At 45.8% G+C, this 22,351-nt stretch overlaps 2 protein-coding genes across 2 annotated transcripts in view; both read right to left on the reverse strand.

Moving 5' to 3' along the window:
• Positions 1-1,080: 1,080 nt before the first annotated feature.
• LOC138371349 (uncharacterized) lies at positions 1,081-7,588 on the reverse strand. The gene is made up of 2 exons (XM_069336137.1): positions 7,408-7,588; positions 1,081-7,291 (listed from the first exon to the last, which is right to left on the reverse strand). Exons 1-2 carry the CDS (start codon positions 7,567-7,569, stop codon positions 6,740-6,742), a joined length of 714 nt encoding a protein of 237 aa, XP_069192238.1. The 5' UTR covers positions 7,570-7,588; the 3' UTR covers positions 1,081-6,739.
• Positions 7,589-15,627: 8,039 nt separating this feature from the next.
• LOC138371314 (tripartite motif-containing protein 3-like) overlaps positions 15,628-22,351 on the reverse strand; it is a 29,747-nt gene continuing 23,023 nt past the window's right edge. Inside the window, exon 3 of the mRNA XM_069336099.1 lies at positions 15,628-16,341. Within this exon, the coding sequence (XP_069192200.1) occupies positions 15,628-16,341 (714 nt within the window). The remainder of the gene's footprint in view (positions 16,342-22,351) is intronic.

Below are 22,351 nucleotides of genomic sequence, written 5' to 3' on the forward strand. Positions count from 1 at the left end.
GCTCATACCTTTCCATGCATGTAATATTCTTTTGTCTTGGTGTCGAGAATGGCTGATCTTAATTACCTCAGGGAATGTTATTGATGAACAATCATCAACGGACTTACCATATGTACCCATTTATTGTTGAACATTATGTGAAGGGTTTGACCATATGTTGATTTATTGGTAACTATTTTTGGCCAGGAAGTGAAGGTTATGTGGTGAAGATATTGAGCACATTAGTTGTATGTACAGTTTTGACCAAAGGTTCACCTCAGTTACAGAGGAGACAGTCACGTGTGATAAGATAATTAACAACATGTTTGTGACATGGTGTAACGGGAGTTTTGAGGAGAGTTCAAGAAGAGTACACTGAGGGGTTGTGGGTCCAGCCTCAGTTAATATCAATATTGGTCATCATCATTTATTTGTATTAAATGTTCTTAAAGAAATATTTTGGAGTGTTCTTGTTCTCTTGAGTGGCTTTCTGTTCTAATTTACAAGGATTTACAAGAATGTAAAAACATCATTGCTATGTATTCTTATAAACCAAATGTACCTACTTGTATATAAATAAATTGCATTTCTTCAATCTGGTATGGTTGGTGCACGTATGGTTGATGTGAGGCCTCACCAGGTGACTCTCTGGGTGTAACTGGCATCAGTGAAGTGCCAGAATCAGAGCTTTCTTTCCTTCACAGTTGAGGGGAGGAACCAGTGGAGCTGGGGGTGCCCAAAACCTCACAGGGACAACGACTATCCAAAGTGGACCTCTGGGCTCATATTGCTGCTCAGCAACGACAGCAGTGATTCTTGTTGACACCCCCAAGTTGGGTGAGAAAGAACTAAGAAATTATCCCCACCTGTTATGATATGAGGTTATGAACTCCCAATATATATTATATATTATATATTATATATATATATATATATATATATATATATATATATATATATATATATATATATATATATATATATATATATATATATATATATATACACATATACATATACATATACACACACACACAGCATCAATGGAAAACATAGCCTGGCCAAATATCAATAAGTGTCTAGGGGAGTGAAAGGCTAACAAAAAATATTCCAGTTTACTGGGTATTAACATAAATGAACATAACAAAAATAATACAATCTATAAACTCACACTCAATGATTTATCCAGCTTCTCAAAGCTGGGCATGATCATCAACAGGTCTCAAAACTGCATACAATCAGCACTAGCTGACGCCAGGCTCTATCGTGGCGCAGTGGGACACTAGCGCCTATTAAGCTGCTAATGCCAATACAGGGTGGTGGTGGTGTCACAACCATTAACAAATAAGGCATGAGGAATCAATATCATATACAGCACAATGGCATCACTTAAAATCCTCAGGTACCCACCTCACTAATATATATAACAGCACCTATCACCTGGTATAAAGGATGCACAATGGTAGAATTGATCCATGGTATACATTACTACAACATGACAGATATCCTAACAGTCAAATGACACAAATAAGGTCACAAGACCCGGGCCGTAGCGACAACACATGCGCTCGACTGAGAACTCTTGTTGGCAAAAGATTTTTCAGTAACATAAAATATACTCATAGTTTTTATATTGCCTTTACACGATCTGTTCTTGATTATTATGCCTTGCACCTTCTTAATTTTTCTCCTAAACAATTAATTGTTCTCCTAAACAATTGGCCTAGATGTAGTACAGAATGATGCCATGTGCATCATCCTGGGTTGTCCTAGAACTGTCAGAATTGTTAACATGAGAAAGGAACTAAACTTCCCTTCAATTTACGAAAGAATAGTTCTACTTAATACTATGTTTTGCGCCAAAACTTTGAAAAATAATGGTCCCCCAGCTCTATTCAAATTAAATTGAGATCCATTCTAAACAATTCTGACTGTTCCCTCAATCCGCTGCAAAAAGCTCCCTACAGTGTGTGGCTCAGTTGTTGTGCCTATAATCTTCAGAAACTGAATGTGTCTCTTAACCCTGATAAAACTGTTCACAATATTCCCCCTTGGAAAGATGTGGAGGTCTCTCGGCATTATACCCCCATCAGTGTAAAACAAATGTATAACACTGACATTTTGAGATGTATAACATTAGAAGCTATTGACAGTCATCTTCAAATTCTAAAACCCACTGAATCCTATGCCTTTACTGATGGCTCTGCGCAGTTAGGCACTGGTAGAACAGGTTGTGCATGTGCAGTATATAAGTGGAATGAAATGATCATGTCTAGTACATAGAGATTGAACAACTGGGCAAGCACGACACAGACCGAGCTACTGGGCATTTATCTAGCCACTGAATACCTTAAGCTCAATGGTGGTGGAGTTATTTTCTGTGACTCTAAAAGTGCTCTGCAGTCCTTAAATAACCCATCACAATGTATGTTGGAAGTAGCTTGTAATATTAAACGGAATGTAATTTTTGCCAATGATAATAACTCTTGTATAAAATTTGTGTGGATCCCATCCCATGTTGGAGTTGGAAAACATGACTTTGTAGATCGATTGGCCAATGAGGCTTGCAGGAAAGAAAACATTGATTATGACTTTGGACTAACTAATGCAATTATTAGAAACATACAAATTAAAGAAATTAATTCAGATTTAGAAGAACTAAGAAATGCCCAGAGACCTGAAAGCTGCAGTATTAAAAGTTATGACAAGTTTTGTAATAATAGGTATTTGTATGGTCAGCACAGTAACCGAACCAGGCAGTGTGATGTAGTCATTGCGCGAATTCGCCTTGGCTATAGACACATCTGGCAGGTTAGTGAGGCTGAGCCACTACCAGAATACTCAGATTGTAAATTCTGTGATAAACCTTTAATGCATTCACTAGAACACTTGTACACAGCCTATGTGCGCTCCGTCATAGACTATGCCGCACCAGTACTGTGCACCTACTCCCAAACCGATATGAAAAGGCTTGAAAGCATTCAAAATGAAGCCATGACAATCATTCTTGGAGTCCCAAGAACTGCCAAAACGTCTAATCTACGAGAGGAGTTGTCCCTTCCCAGTATTAAAAGCAGAATTCAGGAGCTGAATGCTAAGCTTGCAATTAGGATAGCCAGAGATCCCCATTACAATGATATTGCCAAGAAAAAACTGAGCTCTGTGCTACTTTCAGGGGGAAACAGGAGAAGCAAAAAATGGCATCACAGAGCAGTCTGCTACCTTGAAGAGCTTCACCTGCTTGAGCAAGCCCGTGAGCTCCTGCCTGTAGAGAGGTTACCTCCCTGGGAGGATGACTCATGTAAGATCATCATCAATGAAATGGCAATGAAAAAATCCAACATGATACCACAAGAAATGAGGCACAAGTATCTCGAGGACATTTATAAAGAAGCCGGAGATGAACTAGATCAAATCTACACTGACGGGTCATCTAATCCTATCAATGGCAGGGCTGGTGCAGCATACACGGTAATCAAGGATAATACCTTCCAACGCAGAAATGAAGAAAAAGCACGTATTGAGAACTATGCCTCTTCAACGCAAGCAGAGCTAACTGCCATTGTTATGGCGTTAAGGTTTCTTGAACGGAACACTAATGGTGCAGTGATTTGCACCGATTCAAAAGCAGCACTGCAAAGCCTAAGTAAAAATCAGGCAGAAAATCTTGCAATAGTCGCTGAAATCAAGAGAGCAGTGAGAGTACTTACCAATCAGGGAAGAGTCATCAAGTTTCTGTGGATCCCCTCCCATGTTGGAATATGTGGGAATGAACGAGCAGATGTGCTGGCTGCTGAAGGCGCTGAAGGAGACCATATTGAATACTTCATACCCAAGACTCAACTACAAATTAGAGGTATTATCAGGCAACATCACCGTGACAAGGTAACTGAGGAAAGGAGGATAGAAGCACAAACCAGTGAATCTGTACGATGGTACAACATGGTTGCAGCTGGCAATCCCAATCAGTATGGTCGAAGAGGAGGACGACGAGTGAGAGAATCTGTAATAGCGAGAATCCGTCTTGGATACAAATATCCATGGAGATTTGGAATGGAAACAACAGTCGATCAGCGAAGTTGCAGAATCTGTGGTGAGAGTGATGGACACCGCCTTGACCACTATCTACGTGAATGTGAACACCTGTGAGACATTAGGAATAACTGTAGAATAATAAACCCCACATTGTTTGAGTTAGGAAAACACTATTTGTCAAATATTGATACTGTTCTTAAAAGATTTCCCCATTTTGCACCCGCAAGATAACGTAAGCTTTTAAGGGTTGATAAATGTTAATCTTCTTGTTTGAGGAGCTGTTCACTTGAGACAGTTAAGCAAGTCCCAGCTGTGTCTGGGTACAAGTGACAGGATGAACAACCCAGCGGGTTTTCTTCCTATTGGGGAGTGTTGTACATTCTGCTATGACGGTATGTTCACTCACAAGATGAGTGGCGCTGCCCAATAAACTCGCCCCTCGGGGCAAAAATTTAAAAAAAAATTTTAGAACACTATATTGTTGAATGTGAAACTGTAAAGGACTTCAGGCCTCCTGGCCTCTTGTACCACCAACTGTGTAACTATTTTATTGACTCAGGTGTTCTGGACGACATCCTAACAATTTATCCAAAATTTGCTTGTCCATTTTAAAGAATGAAGAACAATTTTATTTATATTACTTCTAAGCTGCATCACTTATGAACCATCCCTGCTCTTGTGTGGCAGTGCACAATAGAAAGTTGTTTTCACATATCCATACATTAAAACATTGATTGTAACCATGATATATATGTGCTTCAGCCTACAGTTTAGACCTATTGTGTTGTGTATGACCCTCTGTCCTGCGTGACAGTGAATACCAGCATTATCCTCACTTTAATAAGACTTTATCAAAATCCTCAGATTAGGCAAAATTGTAATTATTTTTGTCAATAAAGATGTTAATAATAATAATCGACTGAGAAAATCAAAGAGTGACCGCCCAGAGCCATGCTGGCCGGGAGCGACACTGTATCCACCTCTATGAGTCAGCTGACTCCTCTCTTTCAAATATCTCAAGCTCATACACAGACATATCTCGATCAAGAACTTCTAATTCATATATCAACAAAATAAAGACCATAATACACAACCTTACATAATAATGCATATCAATAATAATTCAGTGCATTAAAGATTATATAATGATATAAAAATATGTGAACAAAGAATTCATATTGGCAAGACATGGTAACACTGGCGGGAGAGGGGAGGAGGGGTTAAGGGAGGATTTCAAGAAGTCTGTCCGCCAGCCATTATACATAAGTATACATGAATACAATATAAAGTGTATATATATAAAACATGTGTATCAAAACCATGTTTATGTGGTATACATCTCCCAGTGCTAAAATATAATTTAATGTTAGAGGACAATATAATGAACAATAATGAAAGGGAAATTACACAGTATACATGACAGTAATACATCCGAGACCTAAATTTATACATTCTCCATCATAGTTCACATAATATTTCCAATACAGCATTATGTAGCATTCCATAATATAAGCATATACGGATGTTTTTCAAGCTACATCACATTAGGCTACTGCTATTCACTACACTTCTAATATATATCCACAAATACATGGCAAGGACTTATGGTACAGATATATAATATACATAGATATATGTGGCATACATTGGCAATACACATTTAATACTAGTGTGTTGTCGAAAAAAGAATAACTACATAAATTAATATTCATGACACTAGGCTAATCAGCCAAGACATCACTATACAGTTTGAGCACATCATACACCAGCTACAGTATGATCATACTGGTGTATGTGTGGTCATAACACCACCTCACACCCATATGGTAATATCACAACACACCATGGACCAGTATGGTAATATCACAACACACCATGGACCAGTATGGTAATATCACAACAGACCATGGACCAGTATGGTAATATCAGGCGAGGATGGATATATAGCAGTGATGGCGAGGTAGTGGTGCTGTAGCAGTGATAGTGATATATCAGTGAATGTAAGGAGGAAAAATATCAGTGTGAGGTGATAATGCGGTGAAAGAGAAATGATGTTGGTGTAACAGTGACAGTGTTATGTGATAGTGAGCTGTTGGTGATATAACAGTGACAACAGCTGTCATATGGTGACACCAACAATTTGTTACTCAACATGGTCAGTATATGACCCCAAGTGTGGGGCCTGAAGTGATGGTGATATATAGAGGTGATAGTGAAGCTATAGTGATACAGCAATGATAGGTTAAAGTACTGAGAAGATATAGCATTGATGGTGATACAGCCGTGATTGTCAGGTATATGATACCAAAGTATAAATACCAAAGTGTTAAATACCAACGATAGTGAAGTTATGATGATACAGTGATAAAGGCGTGTCCTTAAATTACATTGGCATCAAAACACGCAGTCCATGGTGATGCAGGAGTGATGGTGGTACAGTGAACTAGAGTGGCAGCACAACACCACAGAAGTGATGGTACAGTGAAGTAGAGTGGCAGCACAACACCACAGTAGTGATGGTGGTGGTACAGTGAACTAGAGTGGCAGCACAACACCACAGTAGTGATAGTGGTGGTACAGTGAACTAGAGTGGCAGCACAACACCACAGTAGTGATGGTGATGGTACAGTGAACTATAGTGGCAACACAACACCACAGTAGTGATGGTGATGGTACAGTGAACTATAGTGCCAACACAACACCACAGCTGTGGTGGTACAGTGAACTAGAGTGGCAGCACAACACCACAGTGATGATGGAGGTGGTACAGTGAACTAGAGTGGCAGCACAACACCACAGTCACCTCCCTAATATCACTGTGGTTGACTGCTGCCCTCACCACATCCAGGCCGCTCACCACATCACCGAAGACATATGACCACTGGACACCATCCTGGCGGTCCCTGGTGGTGATGACGAACTGGGCACACCTGGGAGCCCCCGGCCCACCCAAGGCCCCCACGGCTCCTGCCCGGGCTGACTCCCGGTACTGCTCCTGGAGGTCAGGCAGCAGTGGGGCTCCTCCCTCACCATCATTACTCTTGTAGTCTCCGCCCACCACACACTCCCCCAGCTGACCCTTGTTCCACACCTGCAACAGTTTAGTGTTGCGGTAGGTGTGGCCCTGCTGGCCCGTACACAACAACACAAACTGTCTGGCCAGCGGAGTGTCAGGGGTCAGCTGGATGGTGACCCGCCCTCTTGTTGACCCCGCCCACCCGAGGTCAAGGAACGCCAGGGTGCAGGAGGGCTCCAGCACGCCCACAACCTCACTCTCCTGCAGAAAATTAAATAAATCATACTGATAACTGTATAACAAAATGTTATCATATTAGTTATCATAACTCAGTAAGTCAGTAATGTCAGTAAGACTAGTGGGTGTAATAAAGTAACCTGGAGGGTGTGGGCGTGGGCGGGCGTGGGCTGACGCAGGAGTGGGTGGAGGTACAGCTGTCCGTCTTGTAGAGTTATCCTGGCGGAGCGGCGGCCATCTTGGTCTTCCTGGACGGCCACCACCCGGCCAGCCTCCACCAGCCTCTTGACGGGCTCCCTCATCCTGCGGAGGTCCTCAACCTGTGGACAGTGTCAGCCCCATTATCACCTGTGGTCAGTGTCACCCCCATTATCACCTGTGGTCAGTGTCAGCCCCATTATCACCTGTGGTCAGTGTCAGCCCCATTATCACCTGTGGACAGTGCCAGCCCCATTATCACCTGTGGTCAGTGTCAGCCCCATTACCACCTGTGGTCAGTGTCAACCCCATTATGACCTGTGGTTAGTGTCAGCCCCATTATCACCTGTGGTCAGTGTCAGCCCCATTATCACCTGTGGTCAGTGTCATCCCCAGTATCACCTGTGGATAGTGTCAGCCCCATTATCACCTGTGGTGAGTGTCAGCCCCATTATCACCTGTGGTCAGTGTCAGCCCCATTATGACCTGTGGTTAGTGTCAGCCCCATTATCACCTGTGGTCAGTGTCAGCCCCATTATGACCCATTATCTTGAGGTTATCTTTAGATGATTTCGGGGCTTTTTTTTTTTTTTTTTTTTAGTGTCCCCGCGGCCCGGTCCTCGATCTGGCCTCCACCCCCAGGAAGCAGCCCGTGACAGCTGACTAACACCCAGGTACCTAGTTTACTGCTAGGTAACAGGGGCATACGGTGAAAGAAACTCTGCCCATTGTTTCTCGCCGGTGCCTGGGATCGAACCTAGGACCACAGGATCACAAGTCCCGCGTGCTGTCCGCTCGGCCGACCGGCTCCCCGTGGTCAGTGTCGGCCCCATTATCACCTGTGGTCAGTGTCAGCCCCATTATCACCTGTGGTCAGTGTCAGCCCCATTATCACCTGTGGTCAGTGTCAGCCCCATTATCACCTGTGGTCAGTGTCAGCCTCATTATCACCGGTGGTCAGTTCCAGCCCCATTATCACCTGTGGTCAGTGTCAGCCCCATTATCACCTGTGGTCAGTGTCAGCTCCATTATCACCTGTGGTCAGTGTCAGCCCCATTGCCTTGGCAAAAAATTATAGGCCAGTTGCACTAACATCACACATAATAAAAGTGTTTGAAAGAGTAATTAGGAATCAAATTTCTAGTTTTATGGAAAACAATGAATTGCACAATCCAGGACAACATGGATTTAGAGCGGGAAGATCATGTCTGTCACAGTTACTCAACCACTATGACAAAATCACAGAAGCCCTAGAAGAAAAGCAAAATGTAGATGTTGTATACACAGACTTTGCAAAGGCGTTCGACAAATGTGACCATGGGGTGATAGCTCACAAAATGAGGTCAATGGGAATAACTGGAAAAGTAGGACGCTGGATACTCAATTTCCTGTCGAACAGAACACAAAGAGTAACAGGCAATCAGATAAAATTGAGTCCAAGCGACGTTAAAAGCTCTGTACCTCAAGGTACAGTCCTTGCACCGCTACTGTTCCTTATTCTCATATCTGATATAGACAAAAATACACGTCACAGCTTCGTGTCGTCCTTTACAGATGACACAAAAATCAGCATGAAAATTACCTCTGCTGAAGACATTGAAAAACTACAAGCAGATGTCAACAAAGTTTTCAATTGGGCAACAGAAAATAACATGATGTTTAACAGTGATAAATTTCAGGTACTCAGGTACGGCAAAAATGAGGATCTGAAACATAATACAGGGTACAAAACACAATCGAATCTTCCCATAGTAGAAAAACACCATGTCAAGGATTTGGGAATAATGATGTCCGACGATCTAACATTTAGGGAGCATAACCAAGCAAATATCGCGTCAGCCAGAAAAATGATCGGATGGATTACGAGAACTTTCAAATCCAGGGATCCCATCACAATGGTTGTACTCTTCAAGTCACTTGTGTTGTCCTGTCTCGAGTACTGCTCAGTACTCACTTCCCCCTTTAGAGCAGGAGAGATTGCTGAAATAGAAGGAATACAGAGAACATATACGGCACGCATAGACGAGATAAAACACCTAAATTATTGGGATCGTCTCAAAGCTCTCCAAATGTATTCTCTAGAAAGGAGACGAGAGAGATATCAAATAATATACACATGGAAAATATTGGAGGGTCAGGTCCCAAATCTACACAGTAAAATAACAACGCACTGGAGTGAACGATATGGAAGAAAATGCAAGATTGAACCAGTGAAGAGCAGATGTGCCATAGGCACAATCAGAGAGCACTGTATAAACATCAGAGGTCCACGGTTGTTCAACGTCCTCCCAGCAACTATAAGAAATATTGCCGGAACAACTGTGGACATCTTCAAGAGAAAACTGGATGGTTTTCTAAGAGAAGTTCCGGATCAGCCGGGCTGTGGTGGGTACGTGGCCCGGCGGGCCGCTTCAAGCAACAGCCTGGTGGACCAAACTCTCACAAGTCAAGCCTGGCCTCAGGCCGGGCTTGGGGAGTAGAAGAACTCCCAGAACCCCATCAACCAGGTACCAGGTATCATTATCACCGGTGGTCACTCCCAGCCCATTATGACCTGTGGTCAGTCCCAGCCCCATTATCACCTGTGGTCAGTGTCAGCCCCATTATCACCTGTGGTCAGTGTCAGCCCCATTATGACCTGTGGTCAGTGTCAGCCCCATTATCAGCTGTGGACAGTGTCAGCTAATTATGACCTGTGGTCAGTGTCAGCCCCATTATCACCTGTGGTCAGTGTCAGCCCCATTATCAACTGTGGTCACTGACAGCCCCATTATCACCTGTGGTCAATGTCTGCCCCATTATCACCTCTGGACAGTGTCAGACCCATTATCACCAGTGTCAGCCCCCAAATGCTGGACCTGTTGCTCCAGCACCCATCTACTGGAAGATGGTTGGTTCTGGACCAGAAGCTCCAGCCCCCCCCCTTTACTGGCAGCGGGCTGGTGCAAGACCTGTAGCTCCAGCCCCCCCCCCTTTACTGGCAGGGGGGTTAGCGCTAGACCTGTAGCTCCAGCCCCCCCTCTACTGGCAGAGGGTTGGTGATGGACCTGTAGCTCCAGTCCCCCCCCCCCCTACTTGCAGGGGAGGGATGGTGCTGGATCCGTAGCTCCAGCCCCCCCCCCCTCTACTGGCAGGGGGTTGGTGCTGGACCTGTAGCTCCAACCACCACCTACAGGCAGGGGGTTGGTGCAGGACTTGTAGCTCCAGCACCCCTTTACTGGCAAGGGATTGGTGCTGGACCTGTAGCTCCAGCCCCCCTCTACTGGCAGGGGGTTGGTACTGGACCTGTAGCTCCAGCCCCCTTCTTCAGCAGGGGGTTGGTGCTGGACCTGTAGCTCCAGGCCCCCTCTACTGGCCGGGGGTTGGTGCTGGGCCTGTAGCTCCAGCCCCCCTCTACTGGCAGGGGGTTAGTGCAGGACCTGAAGCTCCAGCCCCCTCTACTGGCAAGGATAGTTGGTGCTGGACCTGTAGCTTCAGGCCCCCTCTACTGGCCGGGGATTGGTGCTGGGCTTGTAGCTCCAGCCCCCCTCTACTGGCAGGGCGTTGGTGCAGGACCTGTACCTCGAGCCACCCTTTACTGGCAGGGGATGTTGGTGCTGGACCTGTAGCTTCAGCCCCCCCCCCCCTCTACTGGCAGGGAGTTGGTGCTGGACCTGTAGCTCCAGCCCCCCCTCTAATAGCAGGGGGTTGGTGCTGAACCTGTCGTTCCAGCCCCCCTCTACTGGCAGGGGGTTGTTGCTGAACCTGTAGCTCCAGCCCCCCTCTACTTACAGGGGGTTGGTACTGGACCTGTATCTCCAGCCCCCCTTTTACTGGCAGGGGGTTGGTGCTGGTCCTGTAGCTCCAGCCCCCTCTACTGATAGGGGGTTGGTACTGGACCTGTATCTCCAGCCCCCCTTCTACTGGCAGAGGGTTAGTGCTGGTCCTGTAGCTCTAGCCCCCTCTACTGACAGGGGGTTGGTGCTGGACATGTAGCTCCAGCCCCCCCCCCCCTCTATTGGCAGGGGTGGGGGGTTGGTGCTGGACCTGTAGCTCCAGCCCCCCTCTACTGGCAGGGGGTTGGTGCTGGACCTGTAGCTCCAGCCTCACTCTACTGGCACGGGGTTGGTGCTGGACCTGTAGCTCCAGCCCCTCTCTACTGGCACGGGGTTGGTGCTGGACTTGTAGCTCCAATTCCCCCCCCCCTACTAGCAGGGGGTTGGTGCTGGACCTGTAGCTCCAATCCCCCCACCCCCCATACTGGCAGGGGGTTCGTGCTGGACCTGTAGCTCCAGTCACCCTCTACTGACAGGGGGTTGGTGCTGGACCTGTAGCTCCAGCCCCTCTCTACTGGCACGGGGTTGGTGCTGGACCTGTATCTCCAATCCCCCCCCCCCTACTGGCAGGGGGTTGGTGCTGGACCTGTAGCTCCAGCTTCCATCTACTGGCAGGGGGTTGGTGCTGGACCTGTAGTTCCAGCTCCCCTCTACTGGCAGGGGGTTGGTGCTGGACCTGTAGCTCCAGCCCCTCTACTGGCAGAGGGTTGGTGCTGGACTTGTAGTTCCAGCCCCCCTCTAATAGCAGAGGATGGTGCTGGACTTGCAGCTCCAGTACCCCTCTACTGGTAGGGAGTTGGTGCTGGACTTGTAGCTCCAGTCCCCCTTTACTGGCAGAGGGATGGTGCTGGACTTGCAGCTCCAGTACCCCTCTACTGGCAGGGGGTTGGTGCTAGACCTGTAGCTCGAGCCCCCCTCTACTGGCAGGGGGTTCGTACTGGACCTGTAGCTCAAGCCCACCTCTACTGGCAGGGGGGTTGGTGCTGGACCTGTAGCTCCAGTCCCCCTATACTGACAGGGGGTTGGTGATGGACCTGTAGCTCAAGCCCACCTCTACTGGCAGGGGGGTTGGTGCTGGACCTGTAGCTCCAGTCCACCTCTACTGGCAGGGGGTTGGTGCTGGACCTGTAGCTCCAGCCCCCCTCTACTAGCAGGGGGTGGTGCTGGACCTGTAGCTCCAGCCCCCCTCTCTACTGGCAGGGGGTTGGTTCTGGACCTGTAGCTCCAGCCCCCCCCCCTCTACTAGCAGGGGGTGGTGCTGGACCTGTCACTCCAGCCCCCCTCTACTGGCAGGGAGGGTTGTGCTGGACCTGTAGCTCCAGCCCACCTCTACTGGCAGGGGGTTGGTGCTGGACCTGTAGCTCCAGCCCCCCTGTACTGGCAGGGGGTTGGTGCTGGACCTGTAGCTCCCGCCCTCCTCTAATGGCAGGGAGGGTTGTGCTGGACCTGTAGCTCCAGCCCACCTCTACTGGCAGGGGGTTGGTGCTGGACCTGTAGCTCCAGCCCACCTCTACTGGCAGGGGGGTTGGTGCTGGGCCTGTAGCTCCAGTCCCCATCTACTTGCAGGGGGTTGGTGCTGGACCTGTAGCTCGAGCCCCCCTATACTGGCAGGGGGTTGGTGCTGGACCTGTAGCTCCAGCCCTCCTCTAATGGCAGGGAGGGTTGTGCTGGACCTGTAGCTCCAGCCCACCTCTACTGGCAGGGGGTTGGTGCTGGACCTGTAGCTCCAGCCCCGCCTCTACTGGCAGGGGTTTGGTGCTGGACATGTAGCTCCAGCCCCCCTCTACTGGCAGGGGGTTGGTGTTGGACCTGGAGCTCCAGCCCCCCTCTACTGGCAGAGGGTTGGTGCTGGGCCTGTAGCTCCAGCCCCCTCCACTGGCAGGGGGTTGGTGCTGGACCTGTAGCTCCAGCCCCCCTCTACTGGCAGGAGGTTGGTGCTGGATCTATAACTTCAGCCCCCCTCTAGTGGCAGGAGGTTGGTGCAGAACCTGTAACTCCAGCCCCCTTCTACTGGCAGGGGGTTGGTGCTGGACCTGTAGCTCCAGCCCTCCTCTACTAGCGGGGGGGTTGGTGCTGGGCCTGTAGCTCCAGCCCCCCTCTACTGGCAGGGGGTTGGTGCTGGACCTGTAGCTCCAGCCCCCCCTCTCTACTGGCAGGGTGTTGGTGCTGGGCCTGTAGCTTCAGCCCTCCTCTACTGGCAGGGGGTTGGTGCTGGACCTGTAGCTCCAGCCCCCCTCTACTGGCAGGGGGTTGGTGCTGGATCTGTGGCTCCAGCCCCTCCCCCTCTACTGGCAGGGGGTTGGTGCTGGGCATGTAGCTCCAGCCCCCCCCCCCTCTACTGGCAGGGCGTTGGGGCTGGACGTGTAGCTCCAGCCCTCCTTCTACTGGCAGGGGGTTGGTGCTGGACCTGTAGCTCCAGCCCCCGTCCACTGGCAGGGTGTTTGGTGCTGGACCTGTAGCTCCAGCCTCCCCTCTACTGGCAGGGGGTTCGTACTGGACCTGTAGCTCAAGCCTCCCTCTACTGGCAGGGGGTTGGTGCTAGACCTGTAGCTCCAGCCCCCCTCCCCTCTACTGGCAAAGGGTTGGTGCAGGACCTGTAGCTCCAGCCTCCCTCTACTGGCAGGGGGTTGGTGCTGGACCTGTAGCTCCAGCCCCCCCCCCCCTCTACTGGCAGGGGGTTGGTGCTAGACCTGTAGCTCCAGCCCCCCATCTACTGGCAGGGGGTTTGGAGCTGGAACTGTAGCTCCAGCCTTCCCTCTACTGGCAGGGGGGGTTGGTGCTGGAATAGTAGCTCCAGCCCTCCCCCCCCCTCTACCGGTAGGGGGTTGGTGCTGGACCTGTAGCTCCAGCTCCTCTACTGGCAGGGGGTTGGTCCTGGACCTGTAGCTCCAGCACCGCCTCTACTGGTAGGGGGATGGTGCTGGACCTGTAGCTCCAGCCCCCCTCTACTGTCAGGGGGGGTTGGTGCCGAACCTGTAGCTCCAGCCCCCCTCTACTGGCAGGGGGTTGGTGCTGGACCTGTAGCTCCAGCCTCCCTCTACTGGCAGGGGGTTGGTGCTGGACCTGTAGCTCCAGCCCCCCTCTACTGGCAGGGGGTTGGTGCTGGACCTGTAGCTCCAGCCCCCCTTTACTGTCAGGGGGTTGGTGCTGGACCTGTAGCTCCAGCCCCCCTTTACTGTCAGGGAGGTTGGTGTTGGACCTGTAGCTCCAGCCCCCCTCTACTGGCAGGGGGTTGGTGCTGGCATTGTTTGGGAGTTTATTAGCAGTTTCAAGGCTTCAGTCTCTTCGAACCCAGCAGTGGTCTGTTTTGGTTCACTGTCTTCCTGGATGCTTTCCCGGTAGGTTGGTGGAGTGTCACCCGCTCTCTGTGCCTCTGTGAGGGGGCCAGGATCCCGGGTTCAATAGAGGATCACGGGTTCAATCACCATGCAGGCCAGAAATGTATCCCATGTTTCCTTTCACCTGATGTCTCTGTTCACCTACCAGAATATATTTATCCAGGAGTTAGACCACTATTTTAGATTGTATATTAAGGAAAGTCAGTAGTTGACCTTGGGGAACCCCAATAAACCTAGGAACAGGCTTCCTCTCCTCAAAACGCAACTCAATATCTTGTGATATGACCTATGAGAGAAAATAAAAAACTTACTATTAATTGCTTCTGGTGGATCTCTCCAGTGATTTCCTGAACTTTATTCATGATGCTGGAGGCTGAATCTCCCAGGTGTACGGGGTCAGCTGTGGCACCTGTCTCTGTGGTCATCATCTCCAGGGCCTCCCTGATGGTCTCCTGCACCTGTCATTACCAACACAAACATTAATGCTAGAACCTGGACTATAATGAAGCATCAGGCTCTGAGTAAAGTAACTGGACTATAATGAAGCATCAGGCTCTGAGTAAAGTAACTGGACTATAATGAAGCATCAGGCTCTGAGTAAAGTAACTGGACTATAATGAAGCATCAGGCTCTGAGTAAAGTGACTGGACTATAATGAAGCATCAGGCTCTGAGTAAAGTAACTGGACTATAATGAAGCATCAGGCTCTGAATAAAGTAACTGGACTATAATGAAGCATCAGGCCCTGAGTAAAGTAACTGGACTATAATGAAGCATCAGGCTCTGAGTAAAGTACTGTAACTGGACAATATAAGTAATGTTTCTCTACACTGACCACAGTGTAGAGAAACACCAAGATGACAGTTGACTTTATTAATAAAAATGTATCAAGTGTTAGAGCAAAAAGTTTCCTATATATAAAGTCAACTCTCATCTTGATGTGTCTCCATGTCAAAAGTGTTTATATAGAGGCAATACTACACACAGTTGGGTGAGAGCAATATGACCTTCAGCAGCGTACCTTCACTGAGGTGTGGACAGTCTTGACATCTGGGAAAAGTTTCTGGCACTTCCGGAGCCAATCTTCTACCTTCATCTTGCACCCATCAGCTGTGTCTATGGTTGTGCCAACCTCCTGTGGGGTGTTGACTGTGTCGAGGCTCCCCAACATGGCCTGCAGCTGAGTTTTCCCTTCCTCTCCTTGTGTTGTCATATCCACCACACTGGTATCCTCCAGTTCCAAGAGCTTCATTGCTGACTTGTTCTGCTCTACCAGAGCATAGAGTCTGTCCTGGAGCTGGAGGTGGTGAACCTTCCAGTCCCCCAGCTGCCCCCGGTATTTCCCTAGCTGGGACAGCACCTCTTCACAGCTAGTAATGAGGATGCTGATAATGCTCTTCTGCTCCTGCACCAGGGAACGTAACGTCTTACTGATTCCTGTCGCAGGAGCTTTAATGGGTTTTGCTGGTAACGTTTTTTCTAGTACAACCTCGATACCTTTTAGTTTTCTGATAAGGGCCTCCATACCATAATTAATTGGGAACTGAGTAGCAGCTGTGGCAGCATGCTGGGCACGGCAGCTGGGGCAGGTCAGCTGCCCATTCTTGATAGCATTGTTAATACACTGGGAGCAAAATGTGTGTCCGCAAGGCAGTGTGCGAGGCCGTAGCTGATTGTCATCATAATTGTTAAAACACACTGAACATTCCTCTGGGTTGTTATCCTGTGGAAAAAAATATTTGGTTAACCTAGAAGAATTTACAACAAAAAGTAATATTATGGTACTGTAATGTATTTACCGATACAAATTACATAATATTTACATAATTTCTTTGTACAGAGGAGCCTCGGTATTTGCACTGCTCATAATTCGCACTTTTCGGTATTCAGACACTGTGTTCATGTTCGGTATTCGTCTGTTTGCTCGGCATTCAGATGTAAACACGCGCCCTGGCGCATCAGTTTCACCATAGCTGTTGTTCAGTGCACAACCTACTACACTTTTCTCTTGGATATTTTTATATTCTTATTGTAAATAAGTCACCATGACACCTATGAAAGTTTGTAATATGAGCCTAGCAAAAGAAAAACGGTTAGAATCATGATACAGATGAAGAAAGAACTCACAGCTAAATATGAGAGTGGTACCTGAGTGTCAGCTCTTGTTACAGAGTTTGGTATGCCTAAATCTAGTTCTCTATTAAAAGAAATGTGTGCAAAATGAGGGAAAGTACAAACGTTTTCTTGAAATTATCACCTTGACAAACTGTGTTAAAAATCTGTTGAATGACAATGCTATGTCTCATTTTAAAAACATTTTAATGCACAGGCAAAACCAATCATCCTTGGACAAGTTTCTTGTAAGGAAAACATTCAGTGAGTGTAATGAGGGAAACAGAAAAAGACAGAAAAGAGAAAGAACCTCAGAAGCACAACTTCCAGAAGTTTTAATGTTAGGGAACTCCCCTGCCAAAGAACATCTCTCTTCCTCTGCCTCATTAGTTTCCACATATGCCATCAACTCTCCAAAGTACAGGTAAAGTGTAGTGTGTTAGCATTTATTCCACTTAATTATTGTATAACTATACAGTATTTATTTTTGTGGTTTGGAACTGATTAATCCAATATACATTATTCCTTACTAGCTGTACTTGGCCACACATTGTTGTGGCTCAGCAACGCATGTGCGTTGTTGAGCCACAGCAACCTTCCCCTGTCTCCCAGTCCTCCCCACCATTCCCCGGTCCCCTCATCCTCCCAACCATCTCTCACTCCCCCATCAACTCATCCGCCCGACAATTCCCCCCCTCCCCCCTCCCCGTCCCCTCATCCTCTTCACCATCACCCACTCCCCCTGTCCTCCCCACCATTCTCCATTCCCCGGTCCCCATGTCACCATCCCCAATTCCCCCATCCCCTCATCCTTCCCATCATTACCCCTCCCCTGTCCTCTCCTCACAATCCCCCCCCCCACTCCCGTCCCCTCGTCCTCCCCACCATTCCCCACTCCCTCGTCTGATGCATTCCCAAATGATCTGATGTTCCCATTAGAAAATTGGGAACATCAAATGATCTGATGTTCCCATCACTGAAATATAAGAAAAACAGTTGAAAAAAACTAAATGAAAAAACAAAAAAAAAAAAAAAAACAATCTATACTCACAAAATTTACGGTATGATAAAAACACAGCTATATTTCAATGCCATGTCACACAAAATAATTACTGTAGACACTCGATTATCCGGGATTCGAATATCCGGAAAACACCCTTATACGGTCAAAATCGTGACCGGATAAAGTTATCTCAATATCCGGCCAAAATGTCCATAGGAGCCGGAAAATCAGGTGTTTGTCCGGATAAAAATCTGGGCCGGTTAACTTGCTGCCAATGTTGCAATATCCAGTCAGCCAGACAAGGAGTGAATTGTCCGGATATGAAAGCCAGGCCGCGGGCCGTACCGTATTAATCCAGTACGGCTGTGGCAGCTCGAGGCGCATGGTGTAGGAGAGGGTGGGGTGGGTGGGTGGTATCGGGAGAGAGGGGAGCGTTGGGAGGGATAACCTGGGGGGATAAGGGGGATGTGGAGCGGCCTATACACTACAGTACAGTAATTACCATTAATTTTAGAACAATTCATCATAGCCAAAAACTAAAGAAATACAGTGGTACCTCGCATAACGAATTTAATCCGTTCCATGTTCGTCATGTGAAACGGACGTCATACAAAACGAGTGTCCCCCATGTAACCAGTGTGATGCACTGTGTTTATTGTGAAATTCCCCCAGTGTGCATGACATCAAATGTTCTACAAAACATCATTTTTCTTTGCAAAATGATAAATTACCTTCCCTGAACATGTCTATGTAAAAGTAATTACCAAATTACACTTACTTTGGCTGTGAGGGCGTGGACAAGGTGCGCTGTGACGTCATCAGGGCCTGGTCGCCGTGTGTGAAGCTCCCAGACACGGTCGCGCAGGCCATTCAAGCACCGCATGTTGCCACAAATATATTTTCAAGTTGTTTTTTCTATGCATTTCCAATGCGGTTTTATTTGTTTCTTTTATCGTATATGATGCATATTTGTGACCTTTACAATATGTATACAGTAGAATGTTCATAATTTTCCATGAAACTGTGATACATGTGTCAGTAATGTGTCCACAATAAATGTTTATAGTCACAATATTACGTGGTAAAAATTCACTAAAATTACAATATGTACAGTTTCACATACTATTTACACAGTAACACACTGTATTACACACTCAGTACTTTGGAGGTGCGTAATAGTCAACGAAGTAGTCCATGGTACACAGCGTGACTTTGCTCTCCTTGCACCAGCTACAGATAGATTTTCGTTTCCTGTTTCATCGTTCTGTGTGCTTGCAAATAACGCACTCGCGTGCACCCTTGGCTTTAGTACTTGTAGGTGGTATGTAGCCAAGCTTGTAAAGCATAAGGTAGTATTGAAACGATTATAGGAAAAGCTCAATTTGTAAGGTAGTCTTGAAAAGATCGCTTTGTAAGGTCCCACACAGGAAGAAATTCAGCTAGCCTCAAAGAGTGTCCATCAGTCAGGAAGAGATTCAGCTAGCCTCAAAGAGTGTCCATCAGTCAGGAAGAGATTCAGGTATTCTTGAAAATATCAATGAACAACACCACCATGGAAGCCGCTAACACTGTTCATCTATGCTACTTGTATCAAATGCATCATCATCAGGTGTTTTCTTGCCCGAAACGCATTGCATAATAGTGGCTTTAGGCATTGTATGTACTAGCTCTATCTATATATCAATCCATTAATGTAACATCACTTGTATGTATATACCTTACCTGAATAAACATCTGAATCTGAATCTGAATCACTGAACGCAGAAAACGATTCATCTATGTATCATCTATATAAATTCGAGATGGCAAGGGTGGGGCTCAGAGCTACACCTGGATACACTCGCTGTATCATCCTCATAGGTGCTGTATCCCTGGCATCCGACCGTTGTGTTAAGCCCTTATTGCGCCTAGCTTCACCAATGTTATGACCCTTATGTTCTTCAAACAATAGGGTCTGAATTGCACCGACTGAGCGCAGTCTTTCAACACCGTGTGGGACAGGTGTTTGAGAGCCAGAGGCACGTGTGCCACAAATGGTTGCTCACGCAGTACTAACCCAGCCAGCAGCCCTTGTCTTTCATATTTGTTATAGCAAAAGGTTCGTTCAGTGTTTGTTGGATAGGCTGCTCCATTATGACAATCATTCTTTGTTTCAAATGTGTTCCATTTGTTTTGTATTTGTCACTTATGTCTCAATAATGGAGCAGCCTACCCGACAAACACTGAACGAACCTTTATGGCATTTGTCCATTTTTCAAATTGTTTCAACAGTTCTTTTATTTTTCGTTTTTTTTTATTGGAGAAACATGGAGCAGCCGACCTGTAGACCACCGAACGAACCTTTTTGACATTTGTTCTGGTTTTCAAAATTCTTCATTTTTTTTATTATTTACGTTTTTTGTATGTAAGAAACATGGAGCAGCCTACCTGCCGACCACCGAACGAACCTTTTGCTATAAGACAAATGAAAAATAAATATTAAACACATTTGAAGAAAGGAAAATGTCATAATGGTTTATTCAGTGTATGTAGGGTAGGCTTCTCCATTATTGAGACGTAAATGACAAATACAAAACAAATGGAACACATTTGAAACAAAGATAGATTGTTATAATGGAGCAGCCTACCTGCCGAACACTGAACGAACCTTTTTGACATTTGTTGTATATCAGACATTTCATTTCTTTTTTTCCTACAAAAACGTCAATGCTTTGCAACATCTCAGCAGTCATCCTTTTATATCCCAGCATCATTAGCATCTTTAAACAAGAACAACATAATTTATGTGCATCGTCGGAGGCGTCTAAGAATGTGCAAAAAGCAGCGCGACCCCACCTGGCCCACCATGTGGTGTTGACGTTACTCAAACCAGCGTTCGTCATACGCGACGATTTGACACCGATTGGGACGTTCGTTACCCAATATGTTCGTCTTTTGGGGCGATCGTTATGCGAGGTACCAGTGTACTAGAATACTGTACTAAATATTTTTTCCAGTGTTCTGACATCAATTTTCGTGTTACGTCTTTCATTTTGGTATCAAATTGTGCGCAATCTAAAGGGGCGTATTTTAAAACTAGTCCCATAATAATAAAACAATAAATAGAATTTTAACATATTTTAACTTTTGGACACTTTAACGCTCATCACCACAAAATTATTTATATCTTTCCAGTGTTCTGACATCAATTTTCATGTTACGTCTTTCATTTTGGCATCAAATTGTGTGCAATCTAAAGGCGCTCATTTTGAAACCACACCCAGATTGATCAGTTAAAATTTTAATTTTTAACAAATATTTTAATGGATGATTTCAGACCGCGTCATCCGAGACGGCCCAGGAAAAAAAACGGATGTCACTGGAAAGCGACATCGAAGCGTGAAAGTGATATTAATACACTCACCAACACAGGTTAGTGACAACTGTAATGAGCCACCAGTCCCTCATAATATCCACCCCACCCAGTATGAGAGTTATAGTATTTCATACTTATACCCCTGTTTGGACTGGCTTATAACCCATTAATATGCAATACAACATGTGTAGTTAGGTAGGTAGTACTGAATTTATAAGTGTTTCAGGCTCTCCAGACAACAGTATTAACAAAAACTCCATGATTTGCTCATCATCAGCTCTACTGAACTGCCTGAAGAACAAGAAGGTCAAAACTGTTCAAATGTAGCCCATCAACTGATTACATCAGAGATAAACTTTAATGATACTATTAAATCTATCAGAATAGATAAAAACAATCACCATAGCACCAGACAGATGCTCACTAAACTAGCTTATCCCAATGATAAGTAAGACGTCATTCAAGCAGCTACAAAATATAAAACCAATCTTTATAATAATGAGTGCCTTACCAAGCAGCGTTGATCCTCCTCTACAGACTGCATCATATTCACAAACAAAACCCAAATCTTATCAAGCAGTGCTACACCAGGAATGGAACGATCATTGCTAAGAAAGAACAGCAAAAGACATGAAATCAAAAGTGTCCAACAATTACTGGTTTTCTTTGTTGATTGTGACATAACTGGAAGTCAGCGAACTTCCAATGTCATTGCTGAGAGTAACACATGAGTGATCAGGCCTTACCTAGCCTAACCATATTTAAATTTTGTTTTTTATATATATATATTAATTACTAAATGCTTCTTTTTTATATTAATGGCTTTAAATACATATAATTTACCCTCTTATAACTATTACTACAAAGACTTCAATTTTATAAAATGTAATAATTTTTTGAATGCTTAATTTGTCTAGTTATCAGATTCTTAGTTTACAATATTTGCAACTTACCCATTTATCTGTTGATACTAACACTTCAATTTCCCAAAATGTTATAAACCTTGAACTCTTAATTTGTCAAATTATCTGAATGTTTAATTCATTACTTTGTGAATTAAAAATTAATAATTTAATTTCTCACTTATATATCTGCCCATTAATATTAGCTACTAGTCTTGTTTGTTGTCTAATATTTCAGTATTGTTAATGGATTCTTAAGCTTTAAGTACATCAGTGTTTCCAGACCATATGTGTTTGTTTCTATTGCATACCCTTATCCAACTTGTCTTATTACCATATGATATTACTGTATTACAATCTT

Source organism: Procambarus clarkii, chromosome 35 (genome assembly GCF_040958095.1).
Source record: "Procambarus clarkii isolate CNS0578487 chromosome 35, FALCON_Pclarkii_2.0, whole genome shotgun sequence".
Taxonomy (NCBI): domain Eukaryota; kingdom Metazoa; phylum Arthropoda; class Malacostraca; order Decapoda; family Cambaridae; genus Procambarus; species Procambarus clarkii.

What these genes read in the sequence shown, in the direction of transcription:
- LOC138371349 (XM_069336137.1), bottom strand. Translation starts at nt 7,569, where the DNA reads ATGAGGGAGCCCGTCAAGAGGCTGGTGGAGGCTGGCCGGGTGGTGGCC. An exon ending in CCCACGCCCACACCCTCCAG is followed by an intron (nt 7,292 to 7,407) that starts GTTACTTTATTA and finishes AATTTTCTGCAG; the next exon opens with GAGAGTGAGGTTGTGGGCGT.